The 24,228-nt window shown below is 39.7% G+C and overlaps 1 protein-coding gene across 5 annotated transcripts in view; it reads left to right on the plus strand.

Moving 5' to 3' along the window:
* EFCAB2 (EF-hand calcium binding domain 2) overlaps positions 1-14,023 on the plus strand; it is a 32,765-nt gene extending 18,742 nt beyond the window's left edge. For 3 of the 5 annotated variants that reach the window (XM_066546614.1, XM_066546616.1, XM_066546615.1), the window contains 6 exons: positions 2,716-2,788; positions 6,815-6,894; positions 8,452-8,494; positions 8,599-8,665; positions 9,665-9,762; positions 13,162-14,023. In XM_066546614.1, the coding sequence (XP_066402711.1) occupies positions 2,716-2,788; positions 6,815-6,894; positions 8,452-8,494; positions 8,599-8,665; positions 9,665-9,762; positions 13,162-13,299 (499 nt within the window). In that variant the 3' untranslated portion in view covers positions 13,300-14,023. Of the gene's footprint in view, positions 1-2,715; positions 2,789-6,814; positions 6,895-8,451; positions 8,495-8,598; positions 8,666-9,664; positions 10,290-13,161 lie in introns of those variants that run through there. The other 2 variants (XM_066546618.1, XM_066546617.1) reach the window with 2 other exon arrangements.
* Positions 14,024-24,228: the final 10,205 nt, after the last annotated feature.

Here is a 24,228-nt window from a genome sequence, read left to right on the forward strand (position 1 = left end):
CATACTCACTGCTTGTTTGTTTGGCATTTACATCTGCAGTCTTGGCTAAACAGCTCTAGAACTCTCTCCACTTCTCACTCCATTATATACGGGTATACAACTTGGGAGCATGTTACAACAATGAAATGATACAAGTGGACTCTTTTAAAAATGTATTCATTCAGACAGGGGACATCCAAAAGTCTATTTAGTGTAGTAAATGCACAATTTCGCATTAATTTTTTTGTAGTACAGATACAGACAATGGACAAAAACTTATTGTCTAATTATTTCCAGGTTCATATTGCCTCCACAAATATCACAAATGGGATTATTAATGGCTGATTATCTTGTATCAGAAGGTGGCAGCACAGCACAATTCTTAACCAAAATTGTAGCTGTATCAGTATTAATGCCTGAAATATCAGATATCCGTGAAGAATGAAAAATGATACTGGTTTGACAGGCCAACACTGGTATTCCATGACTCCTAGTACAAATTAGTAAGAAATTAAGCACGAGGAAGATGGTGTTTTTTCATGCATATTTCATGTCCCTCAGTCAAGGACTTTTCTGATATTGCAAATCTTGTCATTGAAAGTGTTATATGCAATGTGAAAACCATGACCCAAAATTTTCATTGCATCTGTGTTACAAAACTTGTATGATCATAACCTTGATTTTAACGATCATTTTTGTATTCTAGTAACTACACAGCAGAAACTGCAGCTGCTGAACTGAGAGGAAGGGACTTGGAGCAAAATAGTTTCCTATCAGGTTCTTTTAACTCCATGTTATTACCAAATGGGTCCTGACTTTTTTTACCAGAAGCACTTCAAGCAACATCCTTGTGCTGGCATGCAGGCAGAGTGCCAGATAGAGCATCCAGCAGTGCCAGATTTTGCAGACTCTTCTAGGGTCTGACTTACCTCAGTCACATCACAGTTCTGCTGGGTGTGAGTGAAGTGAGGCAGGAGGATGATGGCAGCATTCCCATCCCTGGCAGTCTGTGAGAGCAGAAATAGTGTGGGACAACAAGGAGGCAGGATTTGTGTTGGATGTGGCTCTGGTGGAGGCAGGGAATAGTTACAAGTAGCTGGAAAATATGAGGGAGTGCAGGAGTGAGAACAACAAATGCAATATTATATATACTAGAAGTATGATGCATGGACGAGGATTATGTCTAAATGACTGACCTCCCTGAGGCCATTGGCCATTCACACCCACAGGGGCAGGGTCATTTGAGCAGATGGTTTCATTTCAGAACACGTGGAAATGTGGAGCTGGGTTTTGCTCTGTAACTAGTTTTGTGCAGCCAGCCTTTTTATCTCTTTTGTCTGTTGTAGTGCTTCTCACATGTTTTCAGTCAGAATGGGAACTCTTTGGGACCTGTCTGAGGAGGTCATAGACTTATACATATAATTTTACATATGCTTGATGTGCTGCATTCAGGGCCTTACTGTTGTAAGAAGATTTTACAAAGATCATTCCTCCTTTTATCTACCATTTTTATTAGGCAATCTGATTTTTGCACAAATTGGAAAAATTTACCACTGGTCAAGAGGAAGGAACCACAGAGGTTTGGATCATGGGAACCACCAGCACTGTGAATAGATATTCAAATGTTCTTAAATTTCTGTGTTGTTGAATTGAATTGTAAATCATAAACTATATTAATGCTTCTGTTATTTTGTTTTTAATCATACTATAATTAAAGCTTTATTACAGCCTTACAATAATTTGTTTCTAGTCTGTGACGTTGTTCATCCTAGACTTTGTTCATCTTTGAGGCATTGCTGGTTTGATAGAATTTTATTTAGAGCCTCAGAACAGCTGCACCAGGTTTAGCAGTAAATGCAAGCTATGAATATATTTACAGCATAAACAGAGTGGTGATAAGCCACTTTGTTGCTCCGTTTGACTCTCTGAAAGCACAGCGTGGACATAGCAGGGCTGCCTTCTGCCTCACCTTTTGTAATTGTTCTTTAATGCAGTTAGAATTTGTATCTTTATAGCATTTAATGGAAGTATGTATTTTATTTGTTACTTCACATTTCAGTAGATTTCCAAGTGATTTGTTAATTACATCTATTTGGACGTTACTGAAAATAAGCATTACAGTTAGAGAACAGCAATGTAAAAGTAACTTGCACACAGTACAGTGCAACACAATAGTAAAGATTTTTTTTGGGAAATTGCAAGAACAATTTCAAGGAGCTTCAGAATATTTTACGTCCGAAAAAGTAGACATTGCTTATTGAGACATCATCTTAAAATTCCACATAGATTTTCTTGTGTGCTTTTATGTGCACACTCCTATATTCAAGCTCTGAATTGGTATCTGTATTGTCAACAGTCTTGTGTTGCAGACTTATTAACAAAGATGTTTTCTTTCTTTCTTTCTTTCTTTCTTTCTTTCTTTCTTTCTTTCTTTCTTTCTTTCTTTCTTTCTTTCTTTCTTTCTTTCTTTCTTTCTTTCTTTCTTTCTTTCTTTCTTTCTTTCTTTCTTTCTTTCTCTCTCTCTCTCTCTTTCTTTCTTTCTTTCTTTCTTTCTTTCTTTCTTTCTTTCTTTCTTTCTTTCTTTCTTTCTTTCTTTCTTTCTTTCTTTCTTTCTTTCTTTCTTTCTTTCTTTCTTTCTTTCTTTCTTTCTTTCTTTCTTTCTTTCTTTCTTTCTTTCTTTCTTTCTTTCTTTCTCTTTCTTTTTTCTTTTTCCTTTTCTCTTCTCTTCTCTTCCAGGGAGATTGGTTGCATTGTCAGGTCACTGGGCTGCTTCCCAACTGAGGCAGAAGTACAGGAACTGCTTGAAAAGGTAAATGTTTAGATCTGTTGTATTTTTTTCTGTCTTCAACTTGCACAAGTTTGGCCCTTCTGCCTTGCTGAATGGGAATCCTAAACTCTTTTCCAAGATGTTGGAAGTGTCATGGAAGTGTTTCCAGCAGACAGACAGTCTTGTAGGTTGCCCTGAAGCAAATCTTTAGGCTGATGAGGCAACAATGTTGATGGGTTAAAATGAGGAGTCTTTGACTCTTTTTTACCCAAAGGGGGACTGTGACACTGTGCCACGGTGGAGGGACATTTTTAGAAAATGGAGAAAAAACTGACAGATGAAAAAGAATGTCCTAAACCTCAGTCAGATATCCAAATTTTAATCATCTCACTCTTCTGGACATGCCATGGAAACACATTGCAGGGTTACGTAGTAAAAATCAGTTCTTGAGCAGGTGTTAAAATTATACATCACATTCCAAAAATACCCAGAGGGAAAGCCTGCCATTTTTTGATCTAGGCCCTGTTATTGCTATCTTATAGCCAGACCTTTCAACATTCTGTCCTTCATGAGATCTTTCTCAGCCTTGAGATTTCTGAGTTATAGGTGAGAATCTTTTCTTACTGGATTGCTTAAGCTTGTAAATCAGGCTTCATGACATAAAACATCACAAGACCTAGTGGTCCTCTCATTCTCCCAGTGATAGACAGTGGTAAGGTAAAGAAATTAATTACACTTCTCCACAGTCTTTTTCTACACTAATTTTTGTCTCCTTACATCACGTTTGTAATAGAAAAGTGGTGTGCTGGTGCCTTGGCATGGTGTGATTAATAAATGGGACAAAGAAGTGGGAAACAGACTTCACATTCTTTTTGCAAATGGGCATGCTGCTTTAAGGAGTGGACAGTGCCTGAGCTGAGAGGTGGGGTAAGGATTTTTCTCCTTTTCATGTGTAGGTCAGGATACTGGGAATCTATGTCTCCTACTGTTTTCTTCCTGCTCCAACAAAAATTTGGATAGTTGCAGTAGTAGTCTCCCCTCACCAGGCTTGTCTGGCCTCTTGTAGATCTGAATTTAGTGTGAGAAGTCTTGCACTAAGTCTTGTGAAAATGATGGAGCTGCTTCAGATGAGGAAGTGCAGAGAACCACTAGAGGAGAAAGCTCTTTTAACACAATTCTGCAATATGTCTGCTCTGGTTCTGTACTCTCAGAACCAGATTGTCCCAGCTCCCACTGACAAACAAGGCAAAATGGAAAAAGAGATTATGGTGCTTAATATAGATGATATTTTTATTGTCCCTCAGTGGCTTTACTTAACAGCAAATGAACAGTGCAACTCCTCATTGAAGATACAGATTTGAGAAATGGGGATGCTTTGACAACCCCATTCAAGTCCAGGGGAACCAGGAGAATTTAAGGCCTGCCTCATCCTCTGGAAGAGATTCCACTTACTTTTTTCCCCCCAGTTTTCAATATTTCTCAAAAAATGTGAGATAAGTAATACATAAAAAGTACAATGCAATGTAGTCACGAGGTAGAAGATTCTTGAGATACAACAGTGTAACATGTATGAAAATTGTAAGAATATTCAAGCACAAATACTGCAAGAAGAAAGAATACATTCAGAGTGATGGTTAACCTTAAAGAACACTGCACTGGAAAATAAATAGCAAATAATATTTTACAGAGCCTGTAAATGAAACTTTGGCATAGGTTTAGTACCAGAAGAACACTGTCTTCTTGTGGAACCCTTCATATATAATGATAATCACAAACATAATTTATGTAAGATTTCACTATAATTGGCAATGGTAATACCATTTTATCTTAATCTAGGTAAGGTAAAAATTGCATTTGTTAGCCAGTTTGTAACCAAGCTATTTCCTCAGCATTTTCGCTCATTGTGATCTGTGTTTAATTTCTGTTTCTCACTACTTGTGTCTCTGTCATCTCATCTTCCTATTAGCCTTATTGCTAAACTAGCACGTTATTCCTATCTGCAAAACCAGCATTCATATAATTATGTTATCTCTATAAATTATCATATAATGTTTCTTATATTGCCTTGTACTCAATTCTGTACTTAATATCATATCTCTAGGCCTGCTTACAAAGACAAGATTAAATGCTAAATCTAGAGATGGTGGAAACTTACCTAAGGGTTACTGCAATGCTTGGAGTTCGGTACAGTGCTCTGCCTGGTAACTCTGGAAGATGTTTTGTTTCTTTGTGTTTCAAGTACCCCAGTGTTACAGCTGGGAGAACAGAAATACAAAACATAATAGGTGCTACAATACAGTTGTTATGGGAGCTGTGGATGTGCCCGAAGGAAAGAAATTGAGTGAAACTCACAGAGTCTGAACAAGCAAATGCTGTTAATGTGAAAGGAGGAGGAAATACAGAAAAAGAAAAACATCAATGAGAAATGAGGTGTAGAACAGAAGTGCGCATGAGGAAGAGTAAGAAGTGTTAGAAATAGGATTAATTTTAACTGTTCAAGATACTACTGGATCTATAGAGACTCTGAGATGGAAGCTGTTTGTTTTACATCAGAGGAAGCTGAGGTTGCTGATCACCTCCCAGGACAAGGCTTTGCCAGGTATTTTGTTACATCTTTTCAATCAAGCAAGCAGCAAAACAAGTGATTCTGTAATGGTAAAATGTTCCATTTGGTTTAGAATGAAGCATGCAAATCTTCATTTTCTTGCTGAAGATCCTTTCTGCTAGGCTCACCAAACAGAAGGGAAAATGTGTTTTTTTCAAGCCAGTTTCCACTCTAAAGCAGCAAGACGTGATGGCTGTCTTCTCTTAGCACCCAAACCTCTTCCAGAGCACTGGAAAAGAGCATGCAGCAGCAGTTGCAGCTTTCCATTTAAGCAACTGGATGTATCAGGAACTGACCCAGCTCTGACCCAGCTCCCAGGAGGAAGATTCCTTACTAAGTTTTTCCTGGCTCAGTTAGAAGATTTCAAATCAGTGCCTGTTTGAGTTTTCTTTCAATCTCAGCTGTGTCTCAGGGGGCCTAGCAAGGTGTTGCTGCTGCCATGTGAGACCTCAAGGCATGCATCCAGTTTCAACACAGACAGGAATAGGCTAGCTCAATTAACAGGGCTCCTTTTGGGAGCAAAACTTAAAATTTTCAGGGAAGGGATGCACCCCAATGACAGAGAGCAGTTTTTACCATGTTGCTTATCTCCTGTGGAAGTATAGGAATGCAGTGAGAATGCTGCTAAAAGTCCCCAGTGGTTTGGAACTAATTTGTTTGCTTTTTTGGGCAGCATTTTATAGGCTGCCTTATGGCTGTTTTGGTCCTGACTCAGTTTGCCTGCCTCTCTGGTCCTTCCCCTGACAACTCTCTTTAACTTTCTTTCATGAAACATGAAAGCAACAAATTCCATCATTAAGGTGCACTTGACTGGAGCTATGTCCAGGCTAGCCAATTGAATATGCCCAGAAACATCCTTGGGTGTTGAAGCCAGCAGGCACAGAGCAGCTCATGCCCACCCTGGTAAATGCTTCATGCAGAGGGGCTGCTCCAAGCATCCTGCTGGGGAAAAGTCTTTAAGGTCCAAGTCAGGATCTGCTGGGGGAAATGTTGGGTGGCACAGTTCAAAATCATGCCAAGGGAATGTGCTCATGCTTTGCTGTAATGAGTGTTCATGTTACACTGCTTGGGAGTGCTCCAGATCCTGATAGACTTTACTAGTATGGCTTCAGCCTGAATGTTTAAACCTCTGCTGAGTTATTGGGGCAGATAAGATCAGTTCCTCGGTGTCTGGTTCCTTTGCATGAATGGTTTTGAAGCACAAGAGGGCAATATTGAGTTGCTGCAAATGTTTAATAGCAGACCTGTATCTCCCTGGGATATTAGCTCTTCCTTGAATCTGTTTCTATTTGATCACAAGCCTTTCACTCAGATGTTATGGTGCCATATGATATTAAAGACCTGATATAAATATTCAAAGTGTAATGATGTAATTTTAATCCAGGGATCACCCCAATTTTCTGGTTTTTGGTTAAGTTTGCTAGTGAGTCATATACCTTGCACCACTTAAGTTTTATTTTTAGATAGAAGTAGAAGAACCGGGTGGATTTGTTCATCTGGAACATTTTCTTCCAGTGATGACAAAAGTTCTACTTGACAGAAGGTAATGGAAAGTGAATTTTATGTGTCTGTAGTTTATTCCAGATTGACAGGGTTGATTCTGAAAAGCATATCTACAGAAATTTTATGTAACTGGAAGGAGTATAGATCTTCTTTGTCATTTAAACTCATTTTACATTAGCTATATAGATTTTGTTTCAAAATTAGTTCATCTACATTAAATTATGTTGTACTGATGATATAAATAATACCAGCTTATAATTGTGATAGTATGTAGCTTTTGTATTTCTAGTTGGAATCAGAATTGCTATTCAACACACTTTGTGTATCTCTGAAATGTTTTGTATGCAGATTAAGGTCATAACTATTGCTTTCTCTGAGCATATGAGTTACAGCTACTGAGAAGGTACAGCTGAATGTATACAATTAGCACTCTAAAAGACTGCTGACCTAAAAGTGGTCACAAAGGTGCATAGAAGTCTTTGCACATACACAGGGACTTGTGCTACTTTGACATTTTGCACTAAAGCTAGATCATTTACAAGGAGTTTATCTTTCATTTTAAATATGGTCATCAAGGCTTTTGAGAAACTCATTCTTGTGCAATCCTGAGAAGTTATTTTGCACACAGAGGGCCTTTGGTAGGAGGGTATTCTACACAAGTAGCTGTGGCTCCGCACTGATGTTCACCCTTTCACAAAATGATGCCTTGCTGCTCTGTGCTCTCCTCCTCTACACTCCCTTCATGCAAACTCAAACACACACACACACACACACATACAAAAACCCCACCCCCTGCACTCTTTCCCCAGGCTAGTGCAGGCTTGTCAAGACCTACTTCATCTTTTGGGGCACTGTGTCCATAGTTCACTTAAGCAAGGGTACATGAGATTTGGATCATAAAATCCAAGGCTTCTTCTTAGCACATTTGATTTTTAGATAGTAAAAGACTGAGGCGGGTCTGGACAAAACAGTCAAGCAGTTAGAACCTCCCTGGATTCAGCTCCTTCTCTTTAGTATTCTGGGGGTTTGGTGGGAGACTGCTGGGATATAGAAAGTCTCCATTGCTGCACTGAGCTTGCTTTCCTGCTCTGAAATCAAGCATGCATATGCATGCACAAACGTGCCCAGTTCTCTCCTCTCTCAGAAATTGTTAGTGACAGATCTTTTATAGCTACCAGCCTCCTTTGCTCATCATCAGCTCATTAGGCTGCCCAAGTCCCACTAGGTGATCTCCTAGCTACCAGCCTACCTGGACAAAACTTTGTTTTCTTGGTTTGTCCATTTCTGTTCAGTGCATTGGCTTTGTAGAATGATTCATCTATTGCTGATTCCTACTAACCCACCAAGCCAGCCCAGACATGCAGAAGACATTCATCTGGCTCCTCAGCACAAGTGAAATTAAACAGTAGTACAACAAAAGATGTAAGAGTTAAATATATGGACAGTTCCAAAAGGTCAGGCTGCAATTAAATGTTTGATACACAAAACTTAATAAATTCTCATGGAATATAAGCCTTCCTTTCCCTTAGTACTTGTATTTAGTTTTTTCAGAACACTGGCAAACAGTAACTTTACTTTTCTGATTCCATGGTTTCAGATTCCGACCTATTCCAGAAGATGTTATTCTACATGCCTTTGAGGTCTGTATCTCTGTAAATATTCAAGTACCTAATTGCTGAAAATAAGTTGCTGCTTTTTGATACAATAAGCTTAAAACCACAAGATTTATTCTTTTTCTTTAAAGGCTTTGGATGAGAATAAGTGTGGATATATTACCAAAGACGACCTGGTCAAACATTTGACCAAAGAAGGTAACATGACTTCTGTAATACCAGTATTTAAGTAAAAAGCATTACATATGTATATGGCAACTTGAGGTCCTTACCCTGCAGGCCAAAATCTGCAGGAGTAGATACATTGTCTTCAAACAATGCTGTTGCTGTGATGAGTGACTGGAGAGTAGGACATTTCACTGGTCAGTGATGCAGGGAAAGAGCATTTATCTGCCTGCTTGCAGATATTATAAAATAGGCATTTTTATTCTTATCCTTATTTGTAATTCAGTCATGTCTGGTTATTTTGTGATTCTGTGCACACCTCTGTGCTCACTAAGTATGTGACTCTTTTGCTGTCCTGTAAAATTGCAGCTTAGATTTCCGGATGTTTCAGTGGTTTCAGTGCTCATTCATTCTTACATTATCTTGATCTTAATTCTAGAGCCGCATGCAAACAAAGAGATTCAAAGATGCAATTTAAGTGGTACATTCTGTAATCCTCAATATCTCTTGAAGAGCCTGCTTTTCTTGTGTGGCTGACTCATGCCCACCTGCCTCATGTTCAAAAGGGTGTGCAGGTTTTGTGCAAGACCTAGCATCAGATGGTAACCTGGTTCTCTGAGGGAAGAAGTAAGCCATCAACAGCTTTGAAGAGAAAAACCAGAATTCTTTCATGATGTGAATACCAGTGCAAAGAGAGCCAAATGAGAGATAAAAATTCTAATGTACACGGGAGAAAAAAATGACAAAAATGGTTGTTTCAAAATCCTTGGTAGAGAGGAACAGGCTGTTTTGGTGTCTGTGAACTAGAAGATCAGATAGATCCAGATCCTCTGTCTCCTTCCTTTTAGACTGGCTCACTTGGTGTGTAGGACTTATATTGCCAAAAGGGAAGGAAAAAGATACTTAGTTTTATTCTTTTTCTCCTCTGTGTGAGAATCAAAAGTAGATCCTTTCAAGTGAAAGGCAGCAGAATTTTCCAGTCCTTGAAAGAATACTTACCAAGATAAAATGTTATTCTATGCTGTCTTTCAGGTGAGCCCTTTACTCAGGAGGAGATGGAGGACATGCTTGCTGTTGCTCTAGATCCAGTAACAGATACCCTTCACTACAGAGATTACCGTACAAAGCTGGTAGTAGATGAAACCAAGACCTTCCCTTTTAATGTCTGAGATGCCTTTTGGTAACAGCACCATGGCTTGACAGATAGTTGAAATATGTATTTTAAAGTATAACGAAGCTCAGCTTGTGACTTGGTGCTTATAATTAAAATGAAATCTGTGTAGTTACGTTTCCTTGGGTTCTGTGTGTGTGTATATACATATAAAAATATTTCACACCTGGAAAAAGAGCTCTTGACAAAAATACTGTGTAAGGTCTGGACAAGAAATCATGGAATTTTGTTGGAAAATAGCAGGAAAACTAATGTTAATAAAGTCAAGAAATAACTTTATGATTGCTTTTGAAAAACTAAGAGAAAATGAGACCTGTGAAAACATGTAATAAGCAGGTAAGTGAGTATCTTAAGGTGACTAATACTAGTAAGATGAAGCTTTTATATTTAACTGTAGTCCTTTTTTGTGTTTAACTAATAAGGAACCAGGTAGGTTACACCTTTTGAAATAATATAATAGATCAAATAAACTTTCTATAATTTCTAGTGTTTTTCAAGTATTTGTGTTTTGTTTACCATAAGCAATTGAACTGGACCAGTTAGTTCCAGTTTATATTACTAATACACTGACATGGTACTTTGCTTTCACTTTAAATGTGCAGGGGACACTCCAACCATTTCCATAGTCAACCTAATCCTTGAGAACATTTTGGTTACTATAGGCAAGAAACTGTTCCCCCTTTTGTAACCAGTTTGAAGGTCAGTAATTTCAACTCTTCAAAACTTAGGATCATAGAATGAGAATTTGATCTTCATAAACTGATGAAGCACCATTTTTTGAAAGATATTAGCATAGAATGGATGTCTCAGCTTTACTTGCTAGCAGATCACCACAGACCTCACAGCTCTTCTTATTACTAGTTTGATAATTTTCTGTTACTGTACTGCTGTTCTTTAACTTGAGTTCAAGTTCTTCCCCTTTGAGTTCTTGTTGTACATAATCTTCTGACACGTGACCAGCAGCTGATGAGGTCTCAGCTTGTAGGAGATTCTGTGTTTTGCTCCTCAAGAGTAGCATCTTGTACTTTGTACTCCACCCCATTTCTGTTTTACTACTCTCTATCAAGTTTGCTCTCCTCCTGTACTATGTTCTACCTCTCCTTTGTTCCATCTGCATAATCCAGCTCTGTGTCATCCACAGCCTTCATCAGCTGATGAAATCCAGGGAAGACTGACACAGAGAGACACTGAGTGCCTTGCTCCCTGTCATGCCTTTCTAGTGGCAGCAATGAGAACAGAGCCTAGGACCCCTCCTCATATCAGGTCTTTTGTCCTACCCATTTGTTTCCTTTGGGCTGGAAGTTCAGACAAACTGTTTTCATGTACAGCTAAAAGTGACCTGCTGTGCTTCACAAAGAAGAGATTAGCATGATCTAAATGAGGTGATGGAAGCAGTCTGAAAGAGACCATTTTTTAATTCACTTTTTACTTCTCTAACCCAAATTGTCTTTCACTGATACTTGCTTAAACAGCAAGACAATGAAGAATTAATGCAGGTAGACAACATTTGCATAGTTCTAAGCTGCATCTGGGAAACACTGTTGCACTGCTCTTAAGAGTCAGCAATCCACTCTGGTTAACATATTTACTGTGTGTTCCAACTTCATTGTCAGTAAGAAGGAAAAACAAAGGCTATCATAAGTGTTACACTGGAGGAAGATACAAGTTTTTGAAGATTAAAGCAAGAACAACAAAAGCCTGTTAAGAAAATACATTTTTATTAGTCTTCTTCAGTCTCTCTTTCAAAGCTGAAATTATTTTCTCTAGATGAATCTTTCTTCCAGTTGATGTGGAAGTGTGTTATACTGGATTTCTGACAAAGGTGGTGTGAGTACAAGTTTCATTCACATGAAATCTTGGAGTCCTTGTCAGTCTCATCTTGGATATCAGCAAGAGGATGCTTATTTCAGGATATCAGTTCATAGCTCCCAGTGCTCCAGAGAGAGCACAATTTTTTTCTAGTGGTGTTTCCCCAGAGGCTGCCTCAGCTGTTGCTGTGTCAAATCAGGATTTCCACATACAACACTGTTACAATTCATAGTGCAGATAGGAGATTAACATGCATTCTTTTATAATATATATAATTTTTTGCAGTCCTCAAACACAAGGAAAGAGGGTATTCTGGCAATAAAAAAGTGTGATTGTGAATGTGTCTGAATTTATTGTACAGCAGCTCTTCCAGTTCTGTTTTCTTATACCCATCTTCTTATACCCAAAGATATGTGTCAACAGGACAGACAAAAGCAAGATGCAGTCTTCTCGTTGGGCATAAGTAAGAAAATTTTATTGCCCAGAGAGTTTCCAAACTGGGGGTGAAAGAATTGTCAAGAACCAATCTCAAACTCTGTAGGATCATAAAACCTGAGTGCACTCTGCCAGCTAGTATCAAACAGAGTGATCTGACAGGCTCATTCAGCAGCTGCCCCGTGGGTCACCCCAGAGGAGGCTGAGCAGTGGCCACACAAGGCTGTTCCCTTGCCTGTGCCCTTCATGACTTGCCAGCCCATGGCCACCCTTTTCCCCATGGTGGTGACTGAGTGCCTTGCTTCTCTGTGCTCCTGGGGATGAGCAGGGACCCCTACCCTAGGGAAAGGGAGAGGAGACTTAGGGAACCATTTTGGTGAAAATAAAACCCCTCTTTGTTTCTAAATTTGAAGGGAAAATGTTACTTTGTCCTCTTCTTTGAAGTGAATAGATTGAACTGCTGAGTGGTCTTGAGCTGTCTTTTATCACATGTCTCTCCCTGCTGGCTGTTTTGCCTCTTCCCTCAAAATCAGGAACCAAGGTAAGGGACTGGAACAAAAGGAGAAATCTCCAGGGAGGAACCAGTGTAGCACCTGGATTTTACACAGGGACATAGAGCCAAGACATTGAAGAAACTGGGCAAGTCAGAGGTTTTTTGACCTAACTGAAGGAGGGAGAGGGAAGGGAACTCATTATCCATATGTATAAAAGAAAACAAAATCAAAAGAAGAAATTAAAGAAGCGAACACTGGGAACCATCTACATATACAACTGAATCAGCAGGCTGTTTACATCACTGCTGTGAGTTGTAGGCTGGACAAGGCTTTACTTGTTTAAAATTTTAAGTAGGTTCAGCTGTGCCAGGTCATATCTGGTGTATAGTGGAGACCTCAGTCTTACTGATACTGTGGAGAAATTCTTCTAGCTGCTGAGCTTGTGCTTGGGGAGTACAGTTGCTCATATTCCAGGTAATACATTGCTTTTTGTATTTCCTTCATCATCTTTGAAGTTGCTTCTCCAAAACACTCGTCTTTTAGTGATAGTCCCATATATATTCACACCTGAAGACTTTAGTGTTTTCCCACTGTAATGCATACCAACATGATATTTACAGCTGCTTGAGATTCTCCACTGGCTGTGGGCAGAAACAGAAGTTGCAGGACTTCCTCCACCAAAATGCCAATGGGCCAGAATCAGAGCCGGGACTCCAGGGAAAGAACTGGGCTGTTCATCTGTGCACCTCCACCCATAACATCAGACAGGTAAGAGCCTGTAAAATGTTCAGGCTCTTAGCTCTGTTTAGGAAATAAGAATGTGCTACCTTTTTCTCTTGTTTCATTTGGTCTTTTCTCCCGGTTCTCTTATGTGTTACTTTGTTAATACAGTTGTGTGATATCATATGAGGATTGAAAATGCAAGAGAGTTTTGCTCTGCCCCACACTCCTGATGCACTGCTGCACTCTCTGGCAGCTGCCTGTATCAGGGTGGGATTTATCACCAGTTCTAGACTTGTTACCACTGAAATCAGCACAGGCAAAGCCTTCATTACAGGCAACAGGAAGAGCCTGGACCTTCAGTTTCATGGGGGAAAGTGGCTGGGGATCCTGGAGTTCAGCCAGGGCTGGGATGGGCATGGGAAGTTAGGATGTTTTAGGTCCAGTAATACACTTATAATTGTGTGAAAGAAGGAGAGTAGTCTTGACAATGACAGGAGGTTGGCAGACAGGTTTCATTTTGGACTTTGTGAGAGGTATTGGAAAGTCACACAGTCCCTTGCTACCTGACCTTTCCATGTACAAAGTCAGAGGAATTATAAAGAATAGGAGACAGGGAGTATCAGTCTTGCCTACTTGTATTGCTGACTTTTGTATCACTAATTCTGATGTTTGCACGGTGTTTTGTACTATGATGGTCTGATTGAAATCAGTGCCTGCAGACCTCCCTGTAACATAATTAATAAAGTTCTCAGTCTTCAAGTCTTTTGTTCCAGACTGTATGTTCATGTCTCAACTTCTAAACAGGTCAGTCCACATCAAGTATGTTTGTTTTTTATTGCACACAACTCTATTTCATAGTATCTCATGCCATGATAGGTTTGACTATAAAACTAACTATTAAAACATCTGCTCTTATTGTTGGAGGGTGTTTTTGGCAGGTCAGTACTAGGCATGAGGACTATGCTGATTTAAAAGCTAAAGAAAGATGTAGGTTGAAAGAAAGCAGATTCTCTCATTTAACCTATTTTGAATCCCTGGGGCTACTGTTTGGCTTAGTGTAGTTCTGAAAGCCAAGAAAATGTTACTCACTGTGCTCAAAAGATTGATCACAGCATTTGTGTCCTGAGGCCCAAATCCTAAAGCTCTTATTCAGAGAGAACTCCCATTGACTTCAAAGGGAATCTTGTCTACAGAAAAGCTTCAGAAATAGTGATGTACTGGCTCACAAGGCACTATAAAAACTTTTTAGTCTCTTTAAAGAAGACTTATCTGTCAAAGATCCAACAGAGGTGTTCAACCAGCTGCAAGTCATGTCATTGAAATGACCAAAACTGTAAAACCGTGGGTGTAAGTAGTTAATTCTTGTCTATAGTAATGCAAGCAAGAGTTAGCAAGAATCAGCAGTCAGAATTTTTCCATACTGTTCAGAGCACAAAAAGTGAAACTAGGCATGCTTCTGCATGGAGATGTAAAATCATCTTTTCCTGCTATTATCCTGGAGACATTGCAGCCTTAAAAACACACACATGTTGCTTCTGTGTTTTCATATACTAAACTAATTCCTTTTATTCTGGGCACTATTTCTTCTAGAAGCCTTTTAGAAGAGGCTTCCTTGTTGCAAATACCTGCCTAAATGGTAGCATTAAAAAATAGTTCAAAAAAAGATGTTTCAAATAGAGGAAAGCCCTTGAATATTTGCTGTCAACAACAGTCTCTTTCTTGCCAAGATAGCAGCATCTCCCAGTGCAGAACAGGCCCTAAGATTTGCCTTATGGTGTGCAGCCATGTCTGCCCCTGGACACCACCCTAGTGATTAAAATAATGAGTGGAGTTCTAAGGGTTTCTAGAGGTTTGGTTTTGAGCTGATAATGCAAGAATTTGAAGTTCTCTGAGGTCTTCCACATCTGTGAGTTATTCAAGTTTTATGCACTACAATAGATTTTACAAATAAGGCTATATTTTGGTCTATTTGGAAACTGGTAGCAAAGACTGAAATTTTAATCTGTAGTAACACAACCAGGAAAAACTCAGCAGTGCAGCTTTAAGGACTTTGTTCCAACTTTGTTGGAACACCTATTTGCGTGGTGAAGTTGCACTCAATATTGCAGGGACAAAACTAAAAACACCCCACCGTAGCCAGTGTTCATGTGGTCTTAAGCTGTTGCCTTGAGAAGCAATGCCATTCTTCAGAGCTCCCACAAACACAGAGGTGCACTGAAATTCAGATCAGATTTAATAGAAAACTGAGAACCTATCTCTAGTTCTTCATGGTTTGTCAAAGTTGCAGAGATAGATTGTTACGCTAAATATGATGGTTTACTATCATTGAGATGATGAGGGGAGAACTTTCTGAGAAGTTGCATAACTAGGAGTGGGAAGAAGACCACTCTAAATACAGGGCCCTTGACTCAATCTATTCAAGACAAAAAGGAGGCAAGAAAGAAGGCAATAAGGAGAGAAAGAAGGAGAGGAAGAAAGGAGTGAAAGAAGGAGAGGAAGAAAGGAGTGAAAGAAGGAGAGAGAGAAAGAAAGAAAGAAAGAAAGAAAGAAAGAAAGAAAGAAAGAAAGAAAGAAAGAAAGAAAGAAAGAAAGAAAGAAAGAAAGAAAGAAAGAAAGAAAGAAAGAAAGAAAGAAAGAAAGAAAGAAAGAAAGAAAGAAAGAAAGAAAGAAAGAAAGAAAGAAAGAAAGAAAGAAAGAAAGAAAGAAAGAAAGAAAGAAAGAAAGAAAGAAAGAAAGAAAGAAAGAAAGAAAGAAAGAAAGAAAGAAAGAAAAAATACAAGAGCTCTCTCAGAGCCACAGCTTGTTGATGTTCAGGAAATGTTATAAGACGTCTATTTGCTCAGGATAGCTATTATTCAGTGTACAGAGACTGGCCTAAGCCCCAGATTTAGCTGTTTGGATGCAGTTTGTTTCCATTGCTTGTCTCATCTGGAGGCACAAAGCAATGCTGCTCTCATTGACCTTTTTATTACAGTAGCCCTCTGAGGCTCAAATGGGGGAAACCCCCCAACAGTTTAGTCTAAGAACATCTAGCACAAAAAGCAGGGGACACACAGAGTAAAGCCAGTTACTCTTTTTATAGCTATTTAATTACAGCTTTTTTACTATTTATATTAAAAAACCATGAGTTTTCTCTGTTGCTCTTTTGCCAAGACAGGTTTCTTTTGATGTCACACCAGAATACATATCCTGGAAACATCTATAAAAATGCACTGGAAACAGAGGTAAAAGAAACTGCTGAGAGAATGTATGCATTGGCTTTACTAAACCAATGTGAAGAAAGAAGTTTGTCCTTTTCCCTCATTTCCTATTGGCAGTGTGCATTGGGATTTCAGGAAAACGTTCTCACAAAACTCTTGTGGCTCTGATGGGGTAGAACTGAGTAGCCATGAAGAAAAGTGGCATGTGGAAATATGTTGTTTGCATTTTATCATGTAAAAGACTGAAACTTATTTTTCCATCTTTCAAACCACAAAGGGATGCAATATCTTTTGGCAAAGTAGTACAACATGAGATGCACTTGTTGGTGATATCTCTGATTTCCTCTTCAAAAATGTACCACCTCTCCAGCATAACTAGTGGATTAGTTGGAGTAGGGGATCTGCCACCAGAACTTAGTCTTCAGAACAGCTAAATCAACACAGGAGACAGTAGCAGATACTGCAGAGCTTACACCCCGCCTCTCCCCCCCAGACTAAGAGATAAATCTCTTTGTTTCTAATTGCCAAGGTATGTTTTTCTGGCAGAGATGATGTAGCAGTACCCAGTGAGAGGAAGAGTTCCAGTGACAAAAGGGAATAATGATAACCCTTTCTTTTGGATGTGATGGCAGTATTTTAACAAGAGAATCCTCCAAGCTCCATAAACTGTCTGTGTAGCATCCTAATTTCAGAACCTGGGCACTTGATGCTGAGAAGAAAAGACCATTTAATGTTCTGAGGAATTTTTATAGCCACAGACATTAGTCCCTAGCCGTGGAAGAACACATTCCCTACGTAAGCCATGCTAGCTGGCCTGCAGTAGCCAGAAACTGTTGCTCGCATAGGAGGCAATGTCAGCTGGAAGCTAAAAAATGAAGGGAAAGTCTGTTCTGTTTTCTCAGGATAACACAGAAGTTGAACTTTATTGCTCACACCCTGCCTGTTCTCCTGGGGGAAGCAAAGGCTTTACAGTGATCCAGATACAAGGGGAAATGCTGAACAGCAAAGTGAAGACATTTGGGACATAAGGTTAGAAACAGTGACCTACAAGTAGATGTGTGGAACCCTTACACCTTTTACCTGCAATGTTCACCCCCAAGACGGATAATGTCAATCAAGTCCTGAACTGTTATATGCTTACAGAAAGGTGAGTGCAGGAAAAACATTTGAATTTAGAGAAAAAAATACACAAATCAAGATGGGAAATAAAGTCCAATTTGGTGATGAGAGCTTGCCAGATGAATTTCCTACAAAACAAGAAGCAGCAACACCTGCATTCAGAGACTCACAGTGAAAGAGTGGCTGCCTGGGCTAATATGAAATCTTCATGACCTCAATAACCATGGAAACATCAGTGAAAGGAATGCATCTTCAATAAAATTCAGAAAAGAGAAGAAGAAATGGTAATTGGAGAACTGTCAGAGGCAAAAATACATGTACTTCTTTCCCCAGAGATGCTTGTAATACAAACAGGTTTTATTTTTAAACAAAAATATTCTTACTGGCATCTATAGGAAACAATTTGGTGCAAAGGCTTTGTAATATCTTTTATACAGTTGTCACATATCTGCATTTATGAAGGCCTTGTTTTTAGAAACTTTTGGACAAATTAACTCTCAGTTTTCACTTATAAGTAAGAAGAAATAATCTGTCTTCCTCACTTCTCTCAATAGCTTCAAAACCAATAAAAGCCATTTAAAAGTAAGTAGCTCTGGAAGACTACAGCATGCCTTTCTAACTTGTATTTAATATGTATTGTACTGTCCCTTATTAGGAGCCAAGTTTGTATTAGTGCTGTTCAAATACACCTCTTATTTCTATACTCAGTGAGGTCTGTGAGGGACATTGTCAGAAACTACAGGTAAATAATGGTGGGGAAAAGAGCAGTTCTCTGTATCAGTTAATGAATAAAACTCAGGGAGCGACAGAAGAAACAATGCATTCACCACTGCTAAAATTTAACTCTGTAACTTACCTTTCAATAAAAATTCATAACAAGGACAATAAAAATGGCAACAGAGGAACATTCTTCCCCTTTCTCTATTGTCATTACCTTCTGTTTGTTCAGCACTCATGTGTATCCAGCTGAGACCAGTAAGTTCACTTTCCTTTTGTTATGATCTTAACCAGATATAAACTGTAAGGTAGAACTCTGCACTAAACTTTTGCTTTGTTGATGAAATCTTTAAGCCTTACAATATTTGTTAAAGAACAACAGATAAGATTCTGTTTGCCAGGCATTTTTCAGGTAGTAGCTGGATTAAATAAATTTGTTCAGAAGTGGCTGTCTTCAGTCCCTGCTGATCAGTAAGTGTTCCTCTGAACAGCTATTCCCCACCTAGGGAGGAAACCTTGCACTGTCCCATTACTGCCCCAAATCAAAGAAATTACATCAATGACAAGTTGGTTGCTGAGAATCTGAGAATCACAATCCTCTTGCTTAGGGTTGTAAAAATAAACTCAACTCTCCACATTCATTGCTGCATTTCTGCAATGATGTTACCAATAACAACATTAATCTTCCACAACACTCCATAAAGGTCCAGCTTTACCATCCACTAAGTGTTCATCTCACAGAGATGGTAAAAATTTCATCATCTTTGCCCTTCACACTGAGGGTATTTACTATGTACAGAGATGCCTCTGGAGATGTCAGGAAGGGGTCCCAAAATTCCCATCTCCCAGGTCTTTGTCAAAGGGGCTCACAGTTAATGTGACAGTAGTTAGCAAGCTCTATGTCTTCTGTGTTCGCATCATAGACTCTATTTTCACACAAATCTTTAGTCAACTGGTTATGTCCCCACAGAGTGGGGTCCCTGTAGGTTGAGAAGAAATCAGTGTCTTTGAAAGGTGTGTATAGCTGAGCTATGTGTGCTGAGTCTGGTTTGTACAATTAAGTATTTTCTGGCTTATTAATACCTGTACTGTTGAATGCGCACTAGGGCTGTTGCTAAAGAGACCTGTATATTTTGGAATAGAGGACAAGTACCTGTACCATTTCAGTTGTTGTATGTCTAGCCAACAATGTGACAAGTGTAAATTGCAGGAGCCACAAGGTCTAATCTAATGGGTTGTTGTAAAGTCTGTGCCTTGCTCAAACAGTTTACTGAAGGCAGCCCTAGGGAACATGGTTAATGTACCCAATTTCATGGTATTGTGTAGGTCTCTCATTGCTCTAAAGCCTGCAACTTGTAGTATTTCCTTTGAGTTCTCTTTGCCTGTCTTGATTTTTGGAATGTTCCAGACACATGCCCCTAGGGAACCAACAGGGCCAAACTGCTTTCTCATCTTCTACCTGTCCTCACACCGATGCATCAGAAGAACATCAGTATTTCCTACATTGGAGGTCTGGGTAATGAGCTGTGCCTTCTTCAACAGCACTTGGATGGGTCAAAAGTTCATATGCAAGAGCATACTTTGACTGCCATCCTCCTCCTGGAGGGAATGCCTCATTCTGCAGGGATTCTGGTGGTGTCAGCTGCATACTTTGGATGCCTGCTACTTACAGAACTCTGTAGATTGGCCACACACTGCTACATTTACAGATTATAAATGGTTTCCATTTTTGCAGAACAGTCTTTCAATTACTCATTAATTTGGGCTCCATGATCCACTTTCCTGCATGGCCAATCTGGTTCATGGTTAAAGGAAGCTGTTCCCTTACAAGCAGAGCTCATTAGGACAAATTTTTCATATTTATTCCCCTTACTGACATCTTCAAGATGGTGAAGAGAAATTGAGCCTGAGAGGCCAGAGAGGTAGCCTGGGACCTTCCTTACAACAGATGTGACGTCAAAGTGCACCAGCAAAAAAGTCCTATTAAGATGCCCCATCCTGGCACCTGCCATGTGGCAGGTATTGTGACTAAGATAGTGAAGACCCAGTTTAAATTTAAGGACCTGCTTGAAGAAGCCATGAAGAAGAATTTTAGGACAAGTCTTGTGCTCCATGGAAAAAAAAGTTCATGTGGTTGTGATGTATGGAAATGATCCTCATTTATCAAGACAAGAGCTGTAAGGTTTTTGTGTTTTAAGGATTGCTGTTATCAGTATCCCATGTGGTAAATATTGAAGAGCAGTAATGAGTATGCAGGATGTTTGGTTTAGTTAGCAAACTAACTTAATTTATGTAATACATTAAAAAAAATACCTCCTTGGCCTGTTTGCTCAAGGGACTGTGAATGTGAGCCCATTATTCAAGACTGAGGACCATTACTGTTAACACTTATGAGATGTGTAAAATAGGTGTCTATAATGATTTTTTGCTTTTTTGCTTTACTTATCAAAGTTTTAGTATCTCCTTAGTAAGTCTGAATACAGCTCTAATGCCTAATTAACCCTGGCTTTATGTGACTAGTATGCTATAAACAAAAAGAGCAACAAGTGTCAAGGCAGGTAGGCAGCCTTTATAGTAAACAGTTCAGTTTAGGAGGAGATGTGCATGTTTTTCTTTAAACGCAGAGTAATGGTAAATGGTAAACACAAAGTCACCCAAAAACCCACACCCAGCCACCCACTCACCCTTTGCCAGACTCCTGACTGTTGTCAGGACCTTGCCCTGAAGAAGCATACAGGATTGTAGCTTTCATTTTATTGCTATTTCCATGGCAATTACTAATCCTGAAGTTGTCATATGGCCCTGGCTGCCCATTCTTTTTCCAGACGGACTTGAATTTTAGGCAGCAATTTTGTCTGCCTAGTTTCTCAGAGACTCATGCAACAAAGATTCTGCAACTCATGTGGACCCTCATTGATTAGTTAGCATCTGAGCACCTTCCAAAACACTTCCTTAAAAGATTCTAACCTTCCTTTTGAAGTTCATGAAAATTTGCTGCAGTCAAGCATGTGGAAGATTGTGAGCAACTGGACAAGCCTGACATGCAGAAAAAAAGGTAAGCCAGTCATCTACACTTTTTAGAAAAATATGTTTGCTTTCCAGGTAAGTCTGAGAACCACCTTCATGAGACATCAACCTTTACAAGTGAAATCAAGGGTGACTGACAGGATAGGCTCTATCTCCACACAGGCTCTCCAAGTGCTGTGCAGCATCTAATAGGAGAATTTCAACTTTAGAAATTTGACAATACTCTTACTGGTCCCTCTGGAGCTTTCTCTTTACTTTTTAGCAACAAAAAAATGTTTTCTCTGTGATAAATGCATCAGCTTGAAGCCCAAATAAAATAAAGATTCTCCAAATGATACAACCTTACACAAACTCATCTCTAGCAATTGATCCTTACATCAACTGTCATCACTACCCTGAGGTAGAATGCAGCTTTTCCTAGGGAAAAAAATCAGAGCCAATACACTGCTTTTTCTGTTTTAAGTAGACCTAGCATGCTACAGAAAAACTCGATTTCTCTTGAGATCTTCCACTTAATGGTACTGGTTCATTTATTTATTTGTACATAGACACAGACGAACACATATCCCAGGCTTGCAGTATCTCTTCCACCTAGAAAAGATATCATCCTGGCACAGACTAAAGTGTAAATAACATGGGAGCAAACACCAGGCTCTCACTGCCAACAAGAACACAGATAACACAAAATCACCAGTGCCAGGCTGCCTCCCCAGCTGCACTCTGTTCCCATTAGTGAACAATGAAGCCCTGGTTTCTCCCAGCAGTATGGAATGGCTTCTGAATGCATTCACAAACACAGAGATTTGCCACTTCCAGGGCAGAGATTCCAGCTCTTTTGGGCCAAAGGCATGCTTCAGTTTGTAGTCTCATTAGAAAAGGAACTGTGGGAACATACTGGCACTCAAGGCTTCTCAGTAAACATCAAAATTATCAACAAGTGCCTTCACTTAGCAATGTTTGTCCCAGAATATTGGTTCATATTTTCAAATAGGACCAGCTCCAGCTGTCACTGCAGCCCACCATGTTTTTCTATCACATACCTGACTGCTTCCCAAAACTCCTTGGTCACAGAATGTCATTGTGAGTCTCCTACAGCACCAGCCACTTCCAGGCCCTCATCCAGCCTGTGCTAGGACATTTGGAACAAATGCATTACTGTAAATTGATGTTGTTGCATTATTAAAAATCAGGCATCATGCAGTGGATACAGTGGTGAGGCTAGCAGTGGTTAAAATGTTCGATAATGCTAATTGAATGGGTGAAGATTTCTTTAATATGGACAAGACTGAACAACCAAATTAAAATGTAGGTGATTATAAACACTCTTGAGCCTTGTCTATGCATAAAGAGACATCCTTATGGGTCTGTGAAAAAGGCAGTGAGGAGCCGTGCAGGCAGACTAAGAGGTTTTTTTCTTTTTTTTTTACCTTTTCATTGCAATTTTGTATATTTATTGCAATTTTTAAACTGTTCTTATCTCAACACATGAGTTGTCTCACTTTTACCTTTCCATTTCTCTTTCCTATCCTGCTGAGGGGGAAGGAGTGAGTGGCTGTGGGGTGGTGGATTGTTGGCTGCATAACAACCATGACTGTTGTTTGATTAAATTGGCTTTTTGAAACTGATGGAGCTTTATGTTTGAACATACAGCTGGTGCTCTCCTGTTCAACTTGCACATGCTCACATGGGTACAAACTGAATGGGTGTAGCCAGTAAAAGGAGACTTACATTCAAACAAATAACCATCAAGGAGGTCATACTGATTTCATTAAGGGAATTTGAACTTCCATATTTATGTTAGTCTGGTGAAACTTTCATGACCATACAAGCTCTATCTAAAGAAGGCAAGACCTAGTTCTGCTGGATTTGGTAACATGGGGTAATGCATTCCACTCTGCCAAAGCTTTCCAGCAGTAGGAAGAAATACCTATCAGTTTCTGCCAGTCCACCTCTGAAGCTGTGTTTGTTTGCTAGCTGCCTAAGCATGGGATTCTTTTCCCTCTGTCATGGTGTCTGATAGAATAGTTATGGATCAGAAAAAAACCCACATTGCACAGCTGCCCTGTGCTGGTGTTGCTTCCAGGGAGTGCAGCTTGGGACCACAGACAGAGAAGTCCATAAAGCTGTGAGTATTCCTGCCTGGAATCTGGGCAGGAATACTTTACCCCAGTCTGCCCAGGCACACAGACAGGCTGTTGGAGTCAGCTCCTGCACACTGATATCTGTACTCAGTGACAAATCTGCTCTTTTGTTCAAACCTGAAAGAAGTTCCTGTACACAGCAAACTGTGTTCACCTGGAACACTGACTTCAAGGCTCCATGAACTCTGATGAACAGGGATGCCTTACTCATCCCCTGCTCTCCAGAGCTGTGCTGCCAAGTCTGAACACCCCTTGATGGGCAGACACAGAAACTGAAGTGATCTGGGTCCAGTCATGAATCCTCCTGGATTTCCCCACTGGGTTACTTATGCAGGCAGAGCAGGAGAGCAGAATGCACTGGAGAAAAACTCATTGCATAGACAGGGAAGGGCAAAGAGAGCAGCTCTGTACCTTTCTTGGCCCCTGATCTGCAGCCACAGGATATGCAAGGTCTAACCATGGCTCTGCCTCCCCAGCTGCACGTGAGCTGATGAAGAGAGGGATACAGGGACCAAATTGTGTCTTTCAAGGCAGGTAACAAAGAGTTTTGAGGGAAATGGCAGGCCGATAAGCCAGTCATCAACCCTCTGCAGTTGCTTCATAAAGAATATAATCAGTGTGGAATGATCTACTGCAAAGAGAAAAATGGAACAATAAAATTTTTGGAAATCTGCAAGCTCTAGGGTTCACTTTTAATCCTAAACTGTGGATAAAAGGAGTGTATGAAATGTTTGAAGAGGAGCTGAAAAAGAGTTTCAGA

The sequence above is a fragment of the Molothrus aeneus genome, chromosome 3 (assembly GCF_037042795.1).
Source record: "Molothrus aeneus isolate 106 chromosome 3, BPBGC_Maene_1.0, whole genome shotgun sequence".
Lineage (NCBI taxonomy): Eukaryota > Metazoa > Chordata > Aves > Passeriformes > Icteridae > Molothrus > Molothrus aeneus.